This window comes from Triticum aestivum, chromosome 1A, assembly GCF_018294505.1.
Source record: "Triticum aestivum cultivar Chinese Spring chromosome 1A, IWGSC CS RefSeq v2.1, whole genome shotgun sequence".
Classification (NCBI taxonomy): Eukaryota; Viridiplantae; Streptophyta; class Magnoliopsida; order Poales; family Poaceae; genus Triticum; species Triticum aestivum.
The window spans coordinates 507,182,949-507,206,002 of record NC_057794.1 but is presented as its reverse complement, the minus strand read 5'-3'; the positions used below and the strand labels follow the sequence as shown (position 1 = coordinate 507,206,002).

At 48.8% G+C, this 23,054-nt stretch overlaps 4 protein-coding genes across 4 annotated transcripts; 3 read left to right on the top strand and 1 right to left on the bottom strand.

Annotated features, from left to right (window-relative positions):
* Positions 1–360: 360 nt before the first annotated feature.
* Positions 361–1,784, top strand: LOC123039058 (auxilin-related protein 2-like). Its single transcript, XM_044462388.1, has 2 exons — positions 361–901; positions 976–1,784. Exon 2 carries the CDS (start codon positions 1,209–1,211, stop codon positions 1,782–1,784), a length of 576 nt encoding a protein of 191 aa, XP_044318323.1. The 5' UTR covers positions 361–901; positions 976–1,208.
* Positions 1,785–2,619: 835 nt separating this feature from the next.
* On the top strand, positions 2,620–3,720 carry LOC123038955 (uncharacterized). Its single transcript, XM_044462336.1, has 3 exons — positions 2,620–2,740; positions 2,815–3,292; positions 3,528–3,720. Exons 1-3 carry the CDS (start codon positions 2,629–2,631, stop codon positions 3,718–3,720), a joined length of 783 nt encoding a protein of 260 aa, XP_044318271.1. The 5' UTR covers positions 2,620–2,628.
* Positions 3,721–9,874: 6,154 nt separating this feature from the next.
* LOC123163333 (ethylene-responsive transcription factor ABI4) lies at positions 9,875–11,070 on the top strand. The gene has a single exon (XM_044580974.1). The coding sequence runs from the start codon at positions 10,226–10,228 to the stop codon at positions 10,790–10,792; it is 567 nt and encodes a 188-aa protein (XP_044436909.1). The 5' UTR covers positions 9,875–10,225; the 3' UTR covers positions 10,793–11,070.
* A 696-nt stretch (positions 11,071–11,766) lies between these two features.
* LOC123061104 (structural maintenance of chromosomes protein 4) lies at positions 11,767–22,564 on the bottom strand. Its single transcript, XM_044484033.1, has 28 exons — positions 22,165–22,564; positions 20,954–21,043; positions 20,299–20,400; positions 20,035–20,211; positions 19,689–19,819; positions 19,514–19,592; positions 19,285–19,442; positions 19,137–19,212; positions 18,866–18,994; positions 18,661–18,805; positions 18,426–18,556; positions 17,970–18,122; positions 17,661–17,850; positions 16,698–16,831; positions 16,431–16,589; positions 15,878–16,183; positions 15,620–15,796; positions 15,363–15,446; positions 15,040–15,249; positions 14,865–14,954; positions 14,626–14,747; positions 14,377–14,532; positions 14,191–14,298; positions 14,055–14,115; positions 13,612–13,746; positions 12,492–12,579; positions 12,349–12,421; positions 11,767–12,181 (listed from the first exon to the last, which is right to left on the bottom strand). The coding sequence occupies exons 1-28, from the start codon at positions 22,303–22,305 to the stop codon at positions 12,037–12,039; spliced, it is 3,750 nt and encodes a 1,249-aa protein (XP_044339968.1). The 5' UTR covers positions 22,306–22,564; the 3' UTR covers positions 11,767–12,036.
* Positions 22,565–23,054: the final 490 nt, after the last annotated feature.

The window sequence follows — 23,054 nt, the reverse complement described above, 5'->3', positions numbered from 1 at the left end:
TGTCCCGCCACAAGGAAATGAAGCGACACCACACGACAAGCCGGAGTTGCACCCGCATCCGCATCCGCACGAGCGGCGGCCCGGGGCACCCGTGCGAGCCCTCTCTCTCCACTCCACGTCCACGCAACGCCTAGCCCGAGAGGGGCAAGCTAGCCGCAGCTACTAGGAGTACTCCCTCCGATCCTTTTTTCTTTGCATTCTATGCTCAACCCGCATGCCAAGGAGAGAAGAAAGCAGCAAAAATCGGACTGTTTTGCCCCTGGTTTGATACGGAAGGGAGACTGGGTAGTTAAATACTCTCTGCATGCGAATGCGAACGATTGGCTTGCAAGCATTTATTCTCGTGCCCACGTACTCCTCTCTCTCCATCTCTCTGCATGCGCATCTCTCTCTCCTTGCATGCATCTCTCTCTGCATGCTCTCTCTCTCTTGATATGCATGCACGCGTCTCTCTCTATGCAAAATCTTCTCAGCATCCGCGCCAATCTCTCATCCATTGCATGGCCTATGAGCCTATGAACCGGAAGAGCAGCAGGCGCTTGAAGCTGAAGGAATTGGAACCAAAAAATTTCGTTTGGTTTGTGTATGAAATCTTTGCGCCAAGAATTCTAGCTCCCTCCTAAACTGAACAGCCCGCCATAGATTAGCAGCTCTAGATTTAGCTTGGCGCCAATGCTTTTGAAACTCAAAAATCCTGCCTATAAAACTCAGGCCCCGCCATGAAGCAAACCACACAAAAATTTCACTTCCCTCTCTTTGCTCCTCTCTCTCTCTTGCCACGGGAATGCAATGGCTACTTTCGACCTCAATACGGCCATCAATTGGGACGAGGTGGAGGATCAATACGATGGCCATGCGGAGGACATGAACTACGTCTACGTATTCGAGGAGAGCGACGGCGGTATGAACTCATTCTTGTTGTTTGATTTTACTCTGGTTATTTTGCTCTGTTTGATCTCTTTTGAACGTGTACAGAAGATGAAGCCGCCCAGCAGAACAATGGCGGATTCGGAAGCAGCGGAAACAACCCTTCGCACGACACGGAGGACCCAGGAGGAAGCTGCGACAACGGAAACAACAACCAGTGCACCATGGAGGCGCAAGGAGAAAGTGGCGGTGCTGGTCCGAACCACACAGACCGGGTACACGGCGCGGACGCTGACGGCGGCAGTGCGTTGGTCTAAGCCGCACCGACCGCATGCACGAGGATGACCCGTCCAGCGGAGGAAGCACCAGCCACAACCGTGGACGCCTCCGCCATCGTCCGGGTGCATGCCGCAGTCCGCGAGCGCGTCGCCGTCCGCGAGCGGGAGCAGGCCGACATCCACGGGCGCACCGCCTACCGGGAACACGCCGCCTTCCCGGCACAGGTCGCTGTCCGAGAGCGCGCCGCCTCCCACGAGTGTGTGGCCGTCCACGGGAGCGCCGCCTACCGGGAACACGTCGCCCGCGAGCGCGCCGCCCTCTGCGAGCGGGAGCACGCCACCGTTCGCGAGCGCGCCGCCCATTGCGAGCGGGAGCACGCCACCGTCCGCGAGCGCGCCGCCTGCGGGGAGCGCGCCACCGTCCGCGAGCGCGCCGCCTGCGGGGACACGCCTCCGTACGCGAGCTCGCTGTCCTCCACGTACAGCTCGCTGTCCTCCGCGAGCAAGCTTTCATCCATGGTCTCGCTATCCTCTACAGGCTGGCTGTCCTCCCACAACCACGATGGATGGATGTCATCCATGGAGATGTACAGGATGTGGAGGAGAAGGGAGAGTGGGATGTGGAGAATGGGAAGCTGAGATGGGACCAGTGGGCAGGAGAGGAAGAGGTAGGCGTCTGGCTGCCTTGGGAAGACGCGAAGGACGTGCATGGGAGAGAGAGACGGGAGTAACTGCAGGCACGCATGCGAAGTTGGAAAGGAGGGGCAAAATTGGAAAGAAGTGCCAAAACCTGCTAGTACGCAGAGCATTGAGGGAAAAATCGTTTTTTCTAATATGCAAACTAATGAGGACCGGAGGGAGTACTCCCTCCGATCCTTTTTTCTTTGCGTTCTATGCTCAACCCGCATACCAAGGAGAGGAGAAAGCAGCAAAAATCGGACTGTTTTGCCCCTGGTTTGATACGGAAGGGAGGCTGGGTAGTTAAATACTCTCTGCATGCGCATGCGAACGATTGGCTTGCAGGCATTTATTCTCGTGCCCACGTACTCCTCTCTCTCCATCTCTCTGCATGCGCATCTCTCTCTCCTTGCATGCATCTCTCTCTGCATGCTCTCTCTCTCTCTTGATATGCATGCACGCGTCTCTCTCTATGCAAAATCTTCTCAGCATCCGCGCCAATCTCTCACCCATTGCATGGCCTATGAGCCTATGAACCGGAAAGAGCAGCAGGCGCTTGAAGCTGGAGGAATTGGAGCCAAAAATTTCGTTTGGTTTGAGTATGAAATCTTTGCGCCAAGAATTCTAGCTCCCTCCTAAACTGAACAGCCCGCCATAGATTAGCAGCTCTAGATTTAGCTTGGCGCCAATGCTTTTGAAACTCAAAAATCCTGCCTATAAAACTCAGGCCCCGCCATGAAGCAAACCACACAAAAATTTCACTTCCCTTTCTTTGCTCCTCTCTCTCTCTTGCCACGGGAATGCAATGGCTACTTTCGACCTCAATACGGCCATCAATTGGGACGAGGTGGAGGATCAATACGATGGCCATGCGGAGGACATGAACTACGTCTACGTATTCGAGGAGAGCGACGGCGGTATGAACTCATTCTTGTTGTTTGATTTTACTCTGGTTATTTTGCTCTGTTTGATCTCTTTTGAACGTGTACAGAAGATGAAGCCGCCCAGCAGAACAATGGCGGATTCGGAAGCAGCGGAAACAACCCTTCGCACGACACGGAGGACCCAGGAGGAAGCTGCGACAACGGAAACAACAACCAGTGCACCATGGAGGCGCAAGGAGAAAGTGGCGGTGCTGGTCCGAACCGCACAGACCGGGTACACGGCGCGGACGCTGACGGCGGCAGTGGCGGCGTTGGTCTTAGCCGCACCGACCGCATGCACGAGGATGACCCGTCCAGCGGAGGAAGCACCAGCCACAACCGTGGACGCCTCCGTCGTCGTCCGGGTGCATGCCGCAGTCCGCGAGCGCGTCGCCGTCCGCGAGCGGGAGCAGGCCGACATCCACGGGCGCACCGCCTACCGGGAACACGCCGCCTTCCCGGCACAGGTCGCTGTCCGAGAGCGCGCCGCCTCCCACGAGTGTGTGGCCGTCCACGGGAGCGCCGCCTACCGGGAACACGTCGCCCGCAAGCGCGCCGCCCTCTGCGAGCGGGAGCACGCCACCGTTCGCGAGCGCGCCGCCCATTGCGAGCGGGAGCACGCCACCGTCCGCGAGCGCGCCGCCTGCGGGGAGCGCGCCACCGTCCGCGAGCGCGCCGCCTGCGGGGAGCACGCCACCGTACGCGAGCTCGCTGTCCTCCACGTACAGCTCGCTGTCCTCCGCGAGCAAGCTTTCATCCATGGTCTCGCTATCCTCTACAGGCTGGCTGTCCTCCCACAACCACGATGGATGGATGTCATCCATGGAGATGTACAGGATGTGGAGGAGAAGGGAGAGTGGGATGTGGAGAATGGGAAGCTGAGATGGGACCGGTGGGCAGGAGAGGAAGAGGTAGGCGTCTGGCTGCCTTGGGAAGACGCGAAGGACGTGCATGGGAGAGAGAGACGGGAGTAACTGCAGGCACGCATGCGAAGTTGGAAAGGAGGGGCAAAATTGGAAAGAAGTGCCAAAACCTGCTAGTACGCAAAGCATTGAGGGAAAAATCGTTTTTTCTAATACGCAAACTAATGAGGACCGGAGGGAGTACTACCGTTCGTCTTCCCTCATCAGGCCTTTTCTAGTGCTCCACGGTGTACAGATGCTAAGGGTGTCACATAGGTAGAAATATGATGTGGCAAAGCATTTAAAGTGAAGAAAGAACATTATGATGACCCCAATAAGGCTGGTCACAATGGGCAAGAACATAGTCTAGTAACTTAAACACTTCACTAGACTATGTTACTACCTCCACAGTGGGTAGGAATATCTATGTAGTGTCATGCAACAATGTATTTATTAGGTTATAGACTCATTGTTTCTTGGAGTGTGTGATGTTCCGGTAACTTAGCTAGTTACCACAAGCACCTCTCTCTTCATTAAATATGTGACACATAAGCAAAATTGTATTAGAGTGTGTAATGTTACTCCTAAGTTCCTCCCCATTGTGACCAGCCTAAGAACCAACGCTAAGCACATGGACCTAGACAAAAAAACTACCAACCAATACATGAAGAAGTTTTATTGCTAAATAATTAAATAGAGGAGGCTTAGCTACAATACCTAAACACCAATGCATTGGGAACATTAGTTGCTAAGCATTTTAATGCACTTAGCACCCCACTTTAGCACCAATGAATTGGGAGAGGTCTCATCCGTGGTCACCCATCTACGCACGCTAGGCGTCCGCCCTCGTGCGAGCCGTGCCCATCTACACCGCCGCTCGCTCACCCCTCCCTCCAGCCCTACTCTACCACCGCTGCTGCCGCTACGGGGAGTAGACCACTATTTTCTGCGTTGATTCTCCTGCACGCCCGCACCTACGGTCCTCGCTTCCGTCACGCGGTCGTGCCCGTGTGGCGCCGCTAGCTTCCTGGTCAGGCTCAGAGCGTGTGGTACGTACGGCAGGCATAGTTACACGGCAACCACTACTGGCCCTCTTTTCTCCAGGAGATGCGTCAAGGACGGGTGGAGCGTAGTAAGGCCAACTCCACCGCGCGATCCTAAACGGACGTCCGTTTAATCTTGTTTTTGTCCCTTTGGATAGAGATTTGGAGTCGTGTCCGGGCCTGTCCTGGGATGCGGTGGCCGTGCGTCCAGCGCGCGGCCGCATCCTTTTGCCCCATCTTGTCCGTCAGGACCAAGAATTGCCCAAATTTACATTAAAACTAGTTTCGAACCCAAATATTTGTCTGAAAATTAAAATAGTTTTACAACCCAATTAAAATTGTCTTTAATAAAATAGTTTTACAACCAAATCGAAATTGTTTTGACTGAACATAAAATGGACAAATACATCTATTGGTTGCCAACGTGATCCCACACGTGCTCAACCAAGTCATTTTGAAGATTCACATGAGTGTGCCAATCACGCATCTCATGGTGGAATTGGGCAAACTGTTCAAATGTGGCCGGGTCTTGGTGCAGGGGCTCAATATTTTCACCTTGATAATCAAATCCTTGGTCGAAGATACTCTAATCACGCTCGTCCTCGACGATCATGTTGTGCATGATCACACAAGCAGTCATCACCTCACAAAGCTTCCTTTCATCCCATGACAGTGCAGGGTTTCGAACGATACCCCACCGGGATTGAAGCACACCAAAAGCACGTTTCACATCCTTTCTAACACTCTCTTGCATTTGGGCAAATCTCTTTCTCTTCTCACCTTGGGGTTTCGAGATTGTCTTTACAAAAGTTGACCACTGAGGATATATACCATCTGCTAGATAGTATCTTGTAATGGTGGCCGTTGATCTCAAAATTGACAGGTGGGGAGTGGCCTTCTGCAAGCCTCGCGAAGACTGGAGAACACTGCAGCACGTTGATATCATTGTGAGAACCTGCCATGCCGAAGAAAGAATGCCATATCCAAAGATCTTGTGATGCCACCGCTTCTAATATGACAGTGCACCCGTTAACACGCCCCTTGTACTGGCCCTGCCAAGCAAATGGACAGTTCTTCCACTCCCAGTGCATACAATCTATGCTGCCAAGCAAACCTGGAAAGACTCTAGCTGCGTTTGTCGCCAACAATCTCTCTGTATCAGCGGCAGTTGGCTGCCTCAAGTACTCTGGGCCAAAGACCTCGATCACAGCCTGGCAAAACTTGTACATTGACATCAGACATGTTGTCTCACTTATACGCACATACTCATCCACCAGATCGCCTGGAATTCCATATGCAAGCATGCGGATGGCCGCGATGCATTTCTGGTAGGAGGAGAATCCAAGCTTGCCAAGGGCATCCGTCTTGCACTCGAAGTATGGGTCATGAGCAACCACTCCCTCTCGGATACGATTGAACACATGCCTGGCCATACAAAAACGGCGACGAAATTTATCCGGCCTGAAGAGCGGGGTGTTGGCAAAGTAATCTGCATAGAGCAGGGCGTGGCCTCTCTCCCTGTTGCGGTTCAGGTTGGGAGCACGGCCAGGGACTGACCCCCTGTACCAAGGAAGCTGTCGTTGAATATGGTTGTGAACGACCAGTGCAGCAACCACAAGATCGTCATCATCCGACGACGAATCGTCCGATGAACAAAGGAAGTGATGGTAGAAAAACTCGTCTCCACTGTCCATACCTTTGTTGGCAAAAGGTCGAACACCTTGCGCTCGTGGTGGCGAAGAGGCCGCGATGATCACCTCGACGCAGCAGGGTGGTTGCCGGCCGACTACAGGCCGCTCTGGAGCTCTCGTGGGAATCTGCCTCGGCCGCCGTGGTACGTCGCCGGCAGTCGTGTCCCCTCTGCCACCGGCAAGGACGGCGAGGGCCAAACCTCCTCCGATCGACGACCAAAACTACGGCGAAAGCGCGGGCGTGGTGGCGGCCATGTCGAGACATGGTTTGGTACGGACGGGGGGGGGGGGCTGCGCGGTGAGGAGGCGGCCGGAGAATAGCGGCGACGCCGGCGGCGGGGCGGGGCGGGGAGAGAGGGTGAAGCGTTGGGAGCGGAGGGACTGCTAGTGTCTCCGACAGACGGGCCACGGGGGGATAAGGGCGTGCGTCGAGGCCGTCCGCGCGCGTCCGTTTCACCCCAAACCGAACGCAAGTTTGGGCCAGGGATGGATCGAAAGCGGACGGAATCCGGACATTTATCCGTTTGCGCCCGCGCGCTGGGCCGTCTCGTTTGTCTTTTTTACCCCAAACGAACAGGGGCGGACAGGATAGGGTCGCGCGATGGAGTTGGCCTAAGCCGGTGTCACCCAAAGCCATGGATCGCTCCGTGCGGTCGTGTCGCGCAAAGCCGATAAGCCAGCGCTGGCCGGTGGCGCCTGGCACGTCCACGTCGCGCTGGGGTAGGAGTAGCAGTAGCAGCATCCTACGGCGGATCTCCTCCCCTCCCTCCCCATCGACGCCGGCAGGTGGCTGCACAAGTTGCCAGCAGCCATCAGCACTCAAGATTCCACCATAATATGATTTGATACGAAATGATGGGCGCATTTTTGGACCAGGGGGCGTGCTGCCGCCGGGGAGCAGTGACGGAGACCGGTCCGGTGTGGTGGTAGCACGCACGTCCAACCTCCAACGGCGAACCGAGCGGAAAACCAAGCGGAGCGGTCAGAAGGACAGGCGCCGACGGGGCGACGGGACCGTCCTGCATGCCTCGTCCCCGCGCCAAAACTTTCCAGGTCCACGTGCGCGCCGGCCGGCCCGGCCATGCCCCCGTCACGGCGACACCACGCCTCGACCTGCCGTCCCACGTGCGGCCGCCTTGTCTCTCTCCCGATGGGCGATCGTCTCGGGGCGGCGTCGACCGACGGGGCCATCCCTCCGCCTCTGCCTGCTCGACACGTCACGCGTGCCGGCCGGCGCCTCCCGGACCCCCATTGATTGATGGTGCGTATGCGCGGTCGCTGATACGAGAGTGATTGGGGAGGGATGGTAGCTCAAGCCTTTCCCCTGCCCTGTTCCTTTCTCCCGTGCGCCGCGCTGCGGTTTGGTGCCGCCCGTCGATGGCTGGCATGGAAGTTTGCACGGCGCCTGCGGCAGGCTAGCCGCCGATCGGCGCCGAACAGGGCAGAGCGGCCCAGCCATCCGGCAGGCAACGCGGCAAATGACATCGGGCAGGCAGGCAGGCAGCGGCGCCGGTGGCAGGCAGGCTCACGTGAACGGGCGAGGCAGCGCCGGACGGCCGATCGAGCCGGGGCCAGCCACGGACCCTGCCCTGCGCTTTGCTGCGTTTTTCCTCTCTCCCCAGCGGCGAGGGAGGGTGTCAGCGTCAGACGGCCGGCCGGCAGCGGAGCCCCATACGGCATGGCCGAATTATTGCGGGGTGTACCAGGCCGGACGGGATCGCGCCGCGCGGCGCAGGCGTACGTGCACGGGCCACGGCGGGCAGGCGAGCGTACCACGCACGTACTACGTGTGGTGGGCGTCACCGGACAAGACCGGTCACGGCGTCCGTCCGCCCGCCCATCCTTCTTCGGCAGCGCAGGGTCTTCAGAGTTAAGGCCATCCTGCCGTAGCGCGGTTGCGTGTCCGCGACGACGATGATGCCAGGCTTATTTGAATCTCGTGCTCGAGCTAGCGCGCGCGCGTGCGTGCGTGCCCAGTGAACCATTCGACAACGCGGTTCATGGTTCCGCCGTACTGGTGGTTTGGCAGCCGTGCGTTGGTTCCGCCGTACACGGTCTAACCCATGGACTTTTGCCGGACAAGCCATTGACAGGACTGTGCAGGATCAAACAGTGCGCCTCGTAGTGGCATACACTAGTAGCATCCGAGGTGACGCAAAACCAGACTTGGGGTCTGTTTGGTTCCAATAAGTCACCCGACTTATAAGTCAGGTGACTTATAAGTCACGCCCGTTTGGTTGTCACCTGACTTATAAGTCACCTGACACACCTACCCACACCAATCAACATCATGCAGATGGTAGGACCTACGCAAAAGGGGGTGACTTATAAGTTTTAAGTTGGGGTGGAGCAACTTATGACTTATAAGTTGGGGTAACTTATAAGTCGGGTCTGTTTGGCAAAATAAGTCACTTTTTTCACTTTTCGACTTATAAATTGATGACTTATTTGAAACCAAACAGGGCCTTGATTATGCGCAGCAGAGGACTCGTCGAATCAGCGATTGAAGCCGCTGGAGCAATGATGGAGCGTGCGTACCACCGCCACCAGTGCACCTACACGGACGCAGGAGCTGCTCCGGCGAGCCAACGCTAGTAATACTCCTACGTCGAGGGTCAGTGTCTGTCAGCAGTGAAAATTAAAACCCTCTCGGCCCATGGCGCGCTCCGGGGAGGTTTGCATCGGCAGGGAAAGGGAAAACACGCCCCATCCGGATCCGTCAACAGTGCACTGAACGCGTAACGTGATGAATGTGCGCCTCTTCCCAACGCGTCGCCACGCTACTGCAGGCAGGCAGGCAGGCAGGCAGGAAGCATGGCCCTCGGCTCAGCTCGGCTCGCGCGTTCCCGATGCGGTGTCTCCCCCGCTCCTGCTGCCGCGGCCGCAGCAGGTCGCCATGCCAGTTCCCGAGAACGACTCGCCAAAGCGAATGCCCCCGCCCCGCACCCCACGAGAAACGAATCAGGCAACGACGCCCGCCCCGCGCGGCTCGAGCCCCAAACCTCGGCGCGGCGAGCCGGGCCCCGCCGCCGTCTGTGCCCCCCGGCCCACGACGCCATGTGAACCACCGAACCGTGCCCCGGCACGTCGCCGTGCGCCGCTCGCACCTCCACCTGGTCTGCCCGGGGGCGCACGCGCATCCCGGGGCCACACGGGGTCAAAAGGCCTCGCGGCACGTACGTACCATCACCACCTGGCCGGCGAAGGGGCTGCACCGGCCGTACAGCGCGACGTAGTACGTGACACAACGTAACGTGCAGGCCGCTTTGCCCGGCCGCGCACGGCAGCGCGGCGCAGGGGCAGTGGGTGGCGTAGGCCGGCTACGGCCGCGCGCTGGGTACGGCGGGATGGGGAGGACGGGACGGGACGGGACGGGACGGGGGCGGGCGCATGATGGATGGTGTAGGGCTTGCGTCACGGCGGCAGGGGGCTGGCAGGGTGCAGTGCAGGGCGGCAGGGCCCCGCGCAGCGTCAAATCGCGCGGCGGCTGGGGCGGAGGCGCCGCACCGCACGAGGCCCGGTCAGCGACAGCCTCCCCCCTCCCTCAAACCCCCCGACGCCTACCCTACCCGCGGTGCCCCAGAGGCCTACTCTACGCCGCTAGCGCCACTGTGCCTCCCCACTTCACGAGGCGCGCCATAGCCATGCCGTAGCATAGCATAGAGTAGGCAGCGAGGGTGACCGAGCTCAAGCTCACGCTGCGTGCCCATCCCGGCCTCCTGGCCTGCCGCTCCGTATAAGAGCCACCACTCGCCAGCCAGGGTTCTTCGGAGAAACTCCACCGCACTCGCCAGCCATACTGTGAAGCGAGCGAGCGAGAGAGGGAGAGGGAGAGGCGGCGTCATGCAAATGCTGCCGGAGGCGAGGGGGCACCACCGGAGCGGCGGCGGCGTCGGAGGCGGCGGTGCCGGGGCGGGAGGGAGGGCGGACGCGGCGGCGCAGGGGCACTACCGCGGGGTGCGGAAGCGGCCGTGGGGCCGGTACGCGGCGGAGATCCGCGATCCGTGGAAGAAGACGCGGGTGTGGCTCGGCACCTACGACACCGCCGTCGACGCCGCGCTCGCCTACGACCGCGCCGCCGTCGCGCTGCGCGGGCCCAAGGCCAGGACCAACTTCGCCGGCGGCCACCTCGCCCCGCACCAGCAGCAGCAGCAGGCGTGCCTCCTGCGTCCCCGGCCGCCGGCGCGGCCCTTCGGCGGCCGCCTCGACGTCGCCCACCCGTCCCCCTGGCACTTCGTCTACTTCCCGTCCAGGCTGCAGGAGTTCCTCGCGCAGCCGCTGCCGGCGCATGACGGGAGGAGGGACGCCGCCCCGTCGCTGCCGTCCACGCTGCTGGAGCTCCGGACGGGGCCCAGCAGCTGCCCCCAGTTCGACCTCAACGAGCCGCCGTCACTGATGTTTGGGTCGTGATCTCTTTCGCCGCGCAACGGTGTAGAGCTCCAGCTTCCAAGTGTAGGATCATGGTAGGTACTACGTACGTAGTGAGCATGTAGAGGTAAGTTAGCGGGGTGGAGGAGAAGACTCGTCCGTGTGCTGTGTACATATACTGCTCTGCCATTTTAGCAAAATTTCACCTTGTGTCGCCTTGGCTGGTGTTCGTTCTTGCTGATCTCTTGCAGTTCTGGCCTCCCTTGGTGGTGTCTCTTTGCAAGACACTTTAACCCGAGACTTGCGAAATGCTGTAAAAAGCGACTCACTTGAGTTTTTAGTGTTCGTGCGGTATCCCATGGAATGGACATGGTTTCCTCAGTCGCATGTGCCCCAGGTGCTCGTCCGTGAGCCCAAGCGTACGTGCACGAATGCGTCAGTTTTTTTTTTCGAGCAGACGAATGCGTCGGTTTTGGCTGTACAGAGGTTGTTAACCACAGCGTCATTGCGTTTATAAATTGTTCCTGCCGCAGTACGCCCTAATGGAGCACGCAACGTATAAGTTTATAAGCGAAACGTCCAACTATTTCAAGTTAATGATCCTTGTGCTGCATTTTCTGTAATGATATGTGAGAAATGATGTTGAGATTATTGTTATTTTATGTTTTAGGATTACTGTTATTGTTATTCGGTTGTCTAGAAGTTGTAGAAACTATGACCGGTACAATTCCAATTACTCTTCAGTTTCAATGCGCTATGTCAGAACTTACTCCAAAGAATAAAGCTTCCTAGTGCAGAAGGATATACACAAAGAATTATCACCTTCAAGGCTAACAAAACGATACAAGTTAGTAGTAACTTGAAAGTCACGCAAGCAACATTACATTTTTTTTTTTGACAGGCAACATTACATTTCTAATAGTGTAACAATTGGTTATTTACATAAACGTGTCTAACCATACCTCGTATCATTCTGACAGAACCAGAGTGTTTGTTCTGAAAGACACATCAGGGCATACCAGGATTACAAAGTTTCTTGCTTGAACAATAGGTTCCATTGGGAACCAATAAAATATTAGCAATTCACATTCAGTTAGGCCTACATACATCAAATACCTTAAGTTACCAAATGTTCTAACCTCGTCCTGTCATTCTTATTCTTACATGGCATAAAACCATCTTAGCAGTACAATAAAGCTTGATGCCGAAGGAACCTCGGTTCCATGATGGCACAGCAGAAGATTACATTGAGATGAAACTCCACCATGCAGACTACTAGACTACCTTCATGCTCTCGGCGAAGCTTCGAGGGTTGTTGGTTTCGTGCCCTCGGCAAAGCTTCCAGGGTTGATAGTTATACTCTTGGTGCAATTATCAGTCTTGTAGATGCCAACCAGCCTATCAGCTAGTTCAAACATGTTGTTTCTGAGACTGCAGAAAGGGTGACAGACATAAGTAATATAATCTATCAAATGTGAAAGGAACAGAGCCTAATAACAAAGCGTTTACAACCTCTACAGGATTTTCAAGCTTGAGTACAAGATATAAAATCAAAGAGAGAAGGTAAATTTGAGAGAAGTGAGCTGAAACAAACATACCTAATAATAATGAACTGGGCATCCTTGGTACGATCTTTCACATAATGTCCGACAATGGATACATTCTTAAAATCTGCAAACAGGAGTTTCATTAGCCCATTTGACATGTCAGATTATTAGTTCAAGAAGGTAACAAGGCTTACCCAATGCTGCATCTATCTCGTCCATAACATACAATGGAGTTGGTTTATAATGGTGAAGAGCAAACACTAGAGCCAGGGAGCTAAGCGTCTGTACGACAACAAATGTTTCAATAGGTATATACCCAAAAGAGTAACATTATCATGAGAAATGTTTGCAGTCCATGTAAGTATGTAACATGTAGATTGCACAACAAAAGAGTACATGTAAGGGATGTATACATTTTATACAATATCAAACATAACTAATCAAGTTGCGAATTTCATGCAGTCTGCAAAATATGCAATGGTGGTATCGCTGTGTAACGCGAGGCAAGTCATAAACAGGTAAAAAAGTAAGATGTGCATACTAGCACAGTAGCACCTTAGCACTTGATTGAATGGGATAAAAGGGCTAGGGGCATGTTGTTCCTGCCAACCATCCCTGCCAAAGAATTGGCTTAGCAAATTTTTTGGCAGAGTACTTCATCCTTTGTTGGCCAAAATTTTGGCACAGTTTGTGTAGGAAACAGCAAAGGGTTCAAACTCCAAAGCCAACGGAATTTTGGAAACACAGCAGGCAGTATATTTGCCATCAAGGTTTGTGAGTTGGTGGCATGAGCCAAATCACATCACAGCTAATTTTTTACTCTATAATCAAATATATATTATGCACTACGATATCTTAAGTATGAATGTACAGCCATTTTAACCAGGAAACCAATTCAAACATAAGTACATAGTGTTATATTTTAAATTTGAATTAAAAATCTCATTGTGCATCTTCGGAAAAGGTTGTGGATTTGATGGAGGCTAACTCAAGTGCCTGGTCTGCTAAATGAGGGAACACAACTTCTCTGAAACATCTTTATATCCCAATCTGAAGTGTGAGAGCTAGAAAGTATCTCAATTACAAAATAAGCAATAATGCAGTACGACATTTCTGATATCTTTATGGTGGCCTCAATTTTTCATGTGGTGTCATTGGTAAAGCCCATCATTAGGTATTAGGAAAACAATGAGCAATATGCACCTATTATTATTAATTTATAATAATGACTTTCTGATTGATATCTTTATTCATAAACATAATGATAAAAGAGCTTAACTTTCTAACATTCTATAAGTGTGGAAAAAGAAATACCTTCTCGCCACCAGATAGGTTGGCAATGTTCTTCCAGCTTTTCTTGGGAGGCCTTACGCTGAAAACAACACCTTCTGAAAATGGATCCAACGAATCAACAAGTTCCAGCTCCGCATCTCCTCCAAGTGTAATCATCTAAAACCACAAGATAATATGTTGGAATCATTTCAGTATCTTCAAAAATAAGCATCAATGTAGTGAACATATCGTTGTTCCACCAATGAAGTCATATACTTAGTCACCAGGCCTGCTTTCTTCTACTCCGCCTTTCAGAATTGTTGATTCACAAGAAATGTGTACGAGGAAAGCACTGATTATAATTGTTAAATTTCAGTTCATAGGGGCAGTTACAGTCTAATCAAATCAATTCTTGGATTATGTGTCAAGTTTGTCAAATGGTGATAGAGTTTGTGAAATTACATGCTTGTTATACATATTCATACCTGGTACATCTCTTTCAGTTTCAGAGAGATCAAGTTGAACCCTGCCATGAACTCATCTAACCTGCAATAATATATATTGCATGTAACATGCCAAATCAGCAAATACTCTTATTAAAAACGAAATCAAAACCAGTACCTTCTCTTCCTCAGTCCATCATATAGCTTCTTAAGATCATCACGCTCCTGAGTGGTAGCATTTAGTTCATCAACACGTTCGCCATATAAACGAGCCTTCGTGCGATACCTGATTCGACCAAAGATAAGCAATGAATACATTGATGGGCAAAGGTTCTGTCAATAGGTATAGAGCATTAGTCCATACTCTGCTATTGAATCCAGATTTGGACTCGAGTCTTTAATCTGCGCTTCCAGCAATGCCACCATCTCCATGGCTTTTTTCAGGTCACACATTTCATTGAGATGCTCATCGCTAAGTGTTTCTTTAAGTTTCTCAGGATCAATCGCATCCTTCTGGAGTCTGATGACGAAAAAAAACATATCCTCATTTGAAAACAGCAAGAAAACATGCATGATTCATAAAGTAACTGAAAAATATAGCATTTGCACATACTGATCCATGTGTTTGGCAAGATTTGTCTGAATGTCAGCTAGCCTTTTCTTATATGCCTTCACCTTCATTTCCCACTCCTTGGCAAGCTTTTTTGTATCTTGCAGTTTGTACTCTGCATCAACCTGTTTTTACACATAAACAGTTCATGTTTTCTTGCATAAAAGTTCAGTTCGTTAAAACTTACAAGTCATCGTGACCAAGTTCATGAAAGTATAATAGGATCTAAATTAATGAGAGACCTCAGTGGCTCTTAGTTCATCCACCACTTTCTTTGTTTTATTGTAGTCTTCCTTTGTCTTGTCAAGCTCCTCTTTATGGGTGTCCATCATCTACAAGTCAAAACTGGATTAACATTACCCTTCCAAATATGCAACCCAGTCAAGGTCCAGGCTGTAGAGCAACATAACTAACTACCTCCTGGGTCTTCTTATAATCTTCTTGAACCAGAAAAGCCTTCTTCTCAATCTCTTTGAAAACGGACATTAACTTCTCCTTTTGAGCAAGCAGATTTTCCATTTCTTTTTTGGCCTCCTCAACACCCTTGGCTAACTTTTTCATCAACTTTTCACATGTAGTTATTTTAACTTTGTGGCGATTGATGTCTGAGCTAGTTTTGTCAAGTTCCTGATGTTTGAAGCACGAAATCATAAACGTCAGAGTAAGAGAAACACACACACACACACACACACACACGCTCACCCCAGAGAAAAGAAATAAACATGGAAGAATGTGCTTACAGATTGGATTTTTTCTACTTTTGCCTTCTGATCCTTGAGCACCTGCCCCCCTGCATTTTCAATTTTCTGCTGAAGTTCTGAAGCCTGTTGTAAATTCAACCAAACTCGAGTTACGGTTAATGTAATAGAGACTGTATTTATAACAACAATGCTACAAGAAATTGGAACATAGCATCCAACTGGGAGAGGCCGAAATTTTAAGAGTGTTTAACATTTTTTTGGCAAAATGAGACTTCAAGGTTTGTATAGGCACTTGCCTGATCTTTGAGCTTGCTAGAACTCTTCTCAAGCTTCTTTAGTGCAACTTGTTCATTAGAAATAAGGTCATCCAGCTCTTTCATTCTGCTGATCTCATCATCTTTGGGATTTGCTGCGGCCTCCAGTGAATCTAGTCGCTTCTCATTGTAAGTGTATTGGGCATTCATACTCTCAACCTTGTACAGGAGGAATAAAGGTAAGGTGATCTCAACATAACCGAAAACTTGAAGAATAAGAAGAACATTTGTAGTTTATACCTCCTTTTTCGCTTTTGCCAGTTCCATCTCAAGTCGAGATTTAGCATCTTCCAGGGACCGGTAGCGTTTTTTAGCATCATTAATATTTTCACGCAGCCTGCTGAGTTGGTCAACAAGTTTGTTGAGATCATTTTCAGCATTCATAACAGCCTCTTCTGAAACACTTTCTCGGATGGATGTGCCCATCTTGCCACCTCGTGGTTTGCCGCCACCACCGCTCATGGTCCCAGACTTCTCAAAAAGTGCACCGTCGAGGGTAACTACCCGGCGAAACTCATTATCAGCAGTATATGCAATTCGAGTGGCCTGAAAACAAAAAACATATGCTTGCTGTTACTGCTTAAATGCAAGCAGCAGAAGGAGTGGTATTGCTTGGTAACAGAATATGGTATGTTCCTGAATAAATTAATTTTCAGTATGGCAGTTCCATGAAAATGCTAGGAAGCCAATTGTGATATAGTTTGAGAAACAAGCAAATAAGGCACATAATAAATGCAAGCAGCTAAGACATACACAAATAAACTAAGTGGAACAGACAAACTTCAAGCTTTACCTGATCAAGATCCTTTGCAACAACAGTATTGCCCAAGGTTGCAAAGAAAGCTAACTTCAGCTTCTCATCTTTAACCTTTACCAGATCAAAGAGGCGTGGAACTCCTTCAGGGGTTTTTACTTTTTCTTGTAGCTTACGAAGATGGTGTGCTTGCTTTTCCTGTAATGGTAAAATAACAAAATTATGCCTCTTGCAGTAAAACAAACAAGGTAAAGGTTTGAATACAGGTACACACAAAAACAAAAAGGAAACAAACTAGAGCATTACCAGTATCATAAAAGTAGCAATCCCAAGATTTCTTCTGCGTAATAGTTCAACACAAGCTTGGGCCGAATTTGTTGTTTCAACAACAATATAATCAAGTCCATGGCACGCTGTCGATATGGCAACATCATATTTTGCTGCAACACAATAGTTTATAAATTAAATGACATATAATTTAATAAATGTTCCCACAAGGATATTGTGTAAAATAGAATGCCGCCTCAGATTATAAACCATAGAAATTTCATAAATATTTGATGACCAGTGAGGACCACCTCAGTCCTACAATATGAGATTTGACTGTAAAGTACAGCACCAATAACATAGGATGCCGGAGACCGCAAAAACTAAAACTAATACGTAAAGTCAGAAGGTTCCAAACTTGGCAGATTTGTGGGCTTTGCGTATAAATACTGGCTTGAGAAACCTTGACCTATAACAGGCTAATACAAGCAAACAGCAAGGGGAAGTTTTTTTCATCAATGGTGTGTCATTTATAAAGCATTAACCCAATATAAATATTAGTTATCTTAATCAAAACCTCTGGTAAGAGTAAATGCACTTTCCATAGTCAGCAGTACCAAACGTTACAACTAGATTTCGCTAAATCATGCCGTTACAATACATTTTTAAAAAGGTGCAAGTGAGACACACAAAAAATTCCCATGTTAAATTAACTCATCAAGTTCATTTGTTCCATCAGATAACATTGGTCAAATGCTCAAAGCTATAATATCAAATTCATTGGTCGCAGTGGAAGTGTGGGGGCGGCGTCCCCATCACCTTGCTCATGTGCAAGCAAATGAGAATTTGTTTCCTGAGCAACAAAATCGAGATGTGTTTCCGAGCACTAAAAAGAGAACTCTTCAGCACTCAAATGTAGAAAATCAGCAGAGTCCAAGGTTGGAATAGTTTAACTGCATTCATTTAAAAGTCATTCGTCTATGGCTATGGTTTATATCTTACCATCAATTGCACCAAGATCACCTAGCCTTCCATAAATGCCTTCTATTTCCTTTGATTCTTTAGCTTGTAGAATTGCTTTCAAAACAGTGCCATGATTCTTCTCAGAATCCCTCGTCGATTTAATCTCCACAACTTTCTGCCTAGCTACTTGTTCAAGAGGAATTAGGGACTCCTCTTGTTTTAGGCATTCCTGTTACAGATTCCAAGTTAGAGATCCAGGATATCCCGGATCCTCGACCGCATAAGGCTGATGAACTTAATAGTTGAAGGGAGAAGAAATGACTCAGAACTGATATGAAGTGATTTTACCTGTTCAACTTCACGAGCTTCAGATGCTTCACTCTGATGTTTCTCTATTTTTCCTTCGAGCTCCGTAATAAATGTGTCCTTTGTTTTTATTTTTTCCTTGATGATTTCCATCTGGTTTTGGGCATCAGTTAATTCTGCTCGAGCTCCATCATGCTGAAAAGGTAACAAGGTTCATGTGAACTAACAAAGGTCAGAATATTATATATTTCCATTTTTGTGGAAAAAATCATAAAATAGGAACACAAAAAATCCTGGAGTCTGACTCCTGCAATGTGATGCTGAATAGTGAATACTTGTGTTCCCATAAGGCAGGTCCAAGTTGTGATGGCAAAACTGAAAACTGTGTTATTGGTAACAGGATTTCTTGCACTCAATGGAAGACATGTCCAAACTGGCAGCTAGGTGGTATTATCTTGTCTTCCCTGTTTAAAACATTACAAGGCAAGGATAGCTAACCTTCTGTTTCATTAATTTTTTCTCCCCAGATGCAACATCTAGCCTCCCTTTATGCTCAATAATTTGATTTTCCCATGGTTCAAGCTCAGTCCTTACTTGGGCAAGTTCAGCACGTAGCTTTTCAGTTTCCTCTGCAATTACAAAAAATGGGTATTAAGCAAAACAGTCCACGGGTGTGTGTGTGTGGGGGGGGGGGGGGGGGGAGGAGGAGGCAGTACTGAGAGAAAAATATGACCTCGAGAGCTTTCTTTAATTCGCTCCAGTACTTTCTCTTCTTGATTTAATCGTTCTTGCAATTTTGGTATCTCTTCTTCAAGCTGTGGAATGAGATTGGATGATTCTTCAATCTCTTTTGCTGATCCTTCAATTTTTGAGGTATCCTGGAAGGTGAAACTTTAGACTTTGTTGCTTGAGTTAGAACTGAAATCATTTTAAAATACCTTTTCAGCTTTGTCCTCCAGCTTCTTGATCTTCTGCTTGAGATGTTTTAAATCTTCCCTGTGTTTTACATCTTTTCTCTCAAATTCCTTAAATTGATCCTTGCAGGCTTTCATGTTATTCTCAAGTTCCTGATCATATAGAGAGCAAACATTAAAGACAGGCATTTAATTAGACCAAAAGTTAAACTAGCAAAGAAATCACTAAATACGTAAGAGCAAATCAACTTCGAATTCACAGCAAGGTTCCAGAAAATATAATTTAAGACCACACCTCTTGCCTTTTGACACGCTTGTTGTAAGCTTTCTCCATTTCCTTCAGCTCCTGAGAGTTCTGTTTAATTTTTTCCCTGGATTATAACCAAAACAATTAGTACTAAACTCATGACTTCTGTTCATGTACAAACATGGCAATAAATCACCTTTCGGAGGCAAGGTTCTTCGCTAGGTCCGTAACATTCTCTTCAAGCTGAGTAACATGTGATATAGCATCATCAGAAGCCATTGTGGTTGCCTTTTCTTGCCATTTCAAAAGCAAAAGTTCCTTCAGCATGTATGCTTCAGCTTCATTTTTTGCATTCTATAGGAAGAAAGCACCATCAGTAGTGTTAATCAACCCAAAAGAATCAATTTATGACATCTGATCAGCACCTCTAAACTGTCCCTTTCCTTCTCAGCCAATTTCAGCATCTGCACTGACGCGGTTCTCTTTTCATTGAGCACTTCCAACCTAAGGGGGGTAGAGAACATGAGAATGCTTACATCACACTACATGGACAACACGCACTCATCATGACAACAAGCATCGAAAATTTTGATAACTTACTGTTTGTTAGCTTCTTCGATTTTCTCAACATATTGGTTTGTCCCAATGATGTCTTCTAGATATTCTAGAAAACCCTCGTCATGTGGACTTTGAGCTTTGGGTTTCATCAGGGAGATCTGCTCAACCTCACCCTATACAGTAACCAGCTCAGAAGTCAGGTATTTGTAATACGACAAAATACAGTTGGAAAAGCACCTTATGACTGCCTAGCAATTCCATGTAGACTTAAACCAAGAAATATGCAAAGAGTGAAAAATTTATGAAGGTAATCAAAAGTAAGATGTTATCTAACAAAACATGAAATATCCGTATAATGGCAATGCAAACTGAGGAAAGTGCACAAAACCTGAAGGATCAGAAAGCGATTATTATCAAGGTCCACTCCTTTGCCCTTCAACACTTTTGTTACTTCAGTAAAATTGCTTCCACGGTTATTTATGTAATATCTAGAGGTGTTGTCACGGAACGCAACTCTTGTTATGGAAAATTCACTGCCCTCAACAACCTTGTAGTTTCCACCATCCTGCATATGGCAACAGAGAAAAAAGAAACAAGGAATTATGGCCTAATGAAGCGATAAGAAACAATAAGGACATGGCTCAAGCAATACCAGATCAATGATTTCTTGAAAATGGACAGAAACACCAGCACTGTCTAAGTTCTGGTGATTGGAAGAGTTGTGTATGAGCTCTGAGACCTTGTTAAGGCGCATCTGCAGTTAGGAGAGAACTAATCAGAAACAATATACATAATGCGAAACAACCAATAAATAGATTGTTCTAAGTCAAAAAAAACATCTCCTGAATGTGAGGTCATCTTTTGTGAGCTTGAGAAAAGAAATTTACGTTGCTAATCAAAACATCCAAAGTAAACATTTAAACCTTTGCAGGAAATGGCCTATGGAAAAATGGGAGGACAATACTTCATAAAGAAAGGGTCACATCATGCCAACTTTTGAACACATCCCACTTAGCCACCAAAAAATTAGTAACCATCAAAGTACCAATATAGTACATCATATAATACCTTTAGGCAAAGATGTGTTTACTTTGTCTGTTATACAAAACAAGCATCTCAGTAGGTTGTTAAACTCAACCTTTGGAATAATTCGGTACCATGCTGACAAGAATTGCCAGCCTTTAACCCTTGGATAGGGCAAGATAAATAAGGTGACTTGGTAAGATGTGATATGTACATACTACCAGGAATCATACAAATATCCTGATGAAATGAAAGCATATAAAACATGGAGCATTGATATCCACCTGCTTTGCACGCTTTCCAAACACGAAGAGCATTGCATCAATGACGTTGCTCTTCCCACTTCCATTTGGCCCAACAACAGCCGAAAAGCTCTGCAACCAAGAAAAAACATCATCATAATTTGTTTTGCCTCTGGGAATCGTCACTTGGCATGCACCTAGACAAAAAGCATGCAATCGAGAAAATTATATTGTACATGAGTCATATCTGCAGCGCGGAAATTCGGTGTCGCACAAAACTATAGAAGGCTAGAACTCTAATTTACTTTCAGGCTATCTCTGCTTATAAGATCATATTTGACTAGTGTTGTGGCTGTATAAATTATGATAAAGGTATTCACAAATTACAGCCTCTGCACGAAAATATTCACAGCAGACAGTCAACTAAACCATACAATCCAGGCATATCGCTTCAAAACTACCCTGTGTTCATTATACTTTAAAAAAATATGATACAAGTGTTCTGCATCCTTGGCATATTTTTGTACTTCAGCGATTAAATAATGCTCATGGTATTTGTTCAGTCAAGTGAGTCAACTGCAGTGGCATCCATCTTGTCTTCGCAAATTACAGCTTCTGCACGGAAATATTCACAACAGACAATCAACTAAACCATACAAATCAAGGCATATGGCTTCAGAACCACCCTGCAAACATTGTTTTGGGCATTTTATGTCTGCTGAATGTATCACAATCTAAGCAGGTGTTTGTGCTTCATGGTGCCAATTGTAAGAGCCACTCCATGGTTTCAGACTCACCGTGCGCAAGTAGTTGGCTACAAAATTTACAGTTCATATTTGATAGAATCACAACTAACAAGACAGAACAGAACATTGAAGCCGAAGGAACAACAGACAGTGCAGCTAATTTGGAATTACGTAGGCATGGGGGAGACCAGAGATGCATCTTTCGAACAAACCATGCAAAACTCCTCTCGAGACGCTAAACCTGAGTGAGACTGTTGACCAGTTGACATTTCTAGGGTTTTACGGAATTATAGATCGAGTAGAAAATGCAACTCAAGCATGCCAAATTATGTTCCTAGGACCTCGAATCGGCTGCCAAATCGGGCGAAGAGGGGGAAACGGGAGAGGGGGGACTCCGTGTGTGCGACGCACGGCCGCCCTAACTCCGTTCCCCTGGGTCGAGAAGACGAGCACGTCAAAGTACTAGAAATTAGCTAGGGCTCGCATCTGCGCGAGAGAGGATGATACCTTGTGGAACGGGCCGATGCGCTGCTCCCCGGCGTAGGACTTGAAGTTGCGGAGAACCATCTCCTGTATGAACAGCCGCGGCTTCGCCGGCCGTCCCGGCGAGCTAGCCGGCGAAGGCGACGGCGGTGGCGAGGTCTCCATGGAAGAGAGGGTTACTGAGATCCCCCGGTATTTCAAAATGGAGTCGCGGGAGACCGGAGCGCGAGGGCCACCGAGGCGGTATTACCCACCCAGCCGACGGTGCTGACCCGGCACCAGATCTCCGCCGTTGCCGCCGCCGGCGCTGCTTTCCCTGGGCGAAGCCGGAGGCGGGGTGCGCGGAGGAGAGAGTTGGTGGTGACTGGTGGGGAAATTTTGGGGAAAGTCGAAGTGGCTGGGAGGGAGATGGGGATTTGGGGGTTTGGGGGAATTTTTGGGAGGGAAAACTGAAAGGTTGGGAGGGCTTCCGCCCTTCGTGCGATGTCAGACCAAATTTAATCGGAAATCTGTGGAACTGGGTTGGACTACATGTGGGCCTGAAGTTGGCTTACATATGGCCCATGCTTCCTGTCATGTTGGGCTATACACCTAGTTTTCTTTTGTGTCTCAAAAAAAACATCTAGTTTTCTTTTCCCTCAAAAAAAATCTAGTTTTTTTAGTTGCAATAATAAATCCTCCAAACACAAAAAAAAAACAGACATGTGGCCACATTTGAAACAAAAGGAACGACGTAGAATCTTGGTGGATATAATTTCTATAAGAAATATTCCTTTGATACCCTTTGGGACAAATGGATTGCCATCCTGCATTCGTTTGATGTTCCTATGAAATTGGCTATTCCACAGGAATTTTATAGGAAACCAAACATGATGTCACCTCATGTTTTTTTGCTCTGGTGTCTACAGTTCATG

Excerpts from the sequence above, each read along its gene's own strand:
- LOC123039058 (XM_044462388.1), top strand. The coding sequence starts at position 1,209 with ATGACCCGTCCAGCGGAGGAAGCACCAGCCACAACCGTGGACGCCTCC.
- LOC123038955 (XM_044462336.1), top strand. The coding sequence starts at position 2,629 with ATGGCTACTTTCGACCTCAATACGGCCATCAATTGGGACGAGGTGGAG. Across the intron at positions 2,741-2,814 it reads ATTCGAGGAGAGCGACGGCG|AAGATGAAGCCGCCCAGCAG; the intron begins GTATGAACTCAT and ends GAACGTGTACAG. Across the intron at positions 3,293-3,527 it reads CTACCGGGAACACGTCGCCC|GCTGGCTGTCCTCCCACAAC; the intron begins GCAAGCGCGCCG and ends TATCCTCTACAG.
- LOC123163333 (XM_044580974.1), top strand. The coding sequence starts at position 10,226 with ATGCAAATGCTGCCGGAGGCGAGGGGGCACCACCGGAGCGGCGGCGGC.
- LOC123061104 (XM_044484033.1), bottom strand. The coding sequence starts at position 22,305 with ATGGAGACCTCGCCACCGCCGTCGCCTTCGCCGGCTAGCTCGCCGGGA. Across the intron at positions 19,213-19,284 it reads AAGAACCTTGCCTCCGAAAG|GGAAAAAATTAAACAGAACT; the intron begins GTGATTTATTGC and ends GTTATAATCCAG. Across the intron at positions 18,995-19,136 it reads AGCGTGTCAAAAGGCAAGAG|GAACTTGAGAATAACATGAA; the intron begins GTGTGGTCTTAA and ends CTATATGATCAG.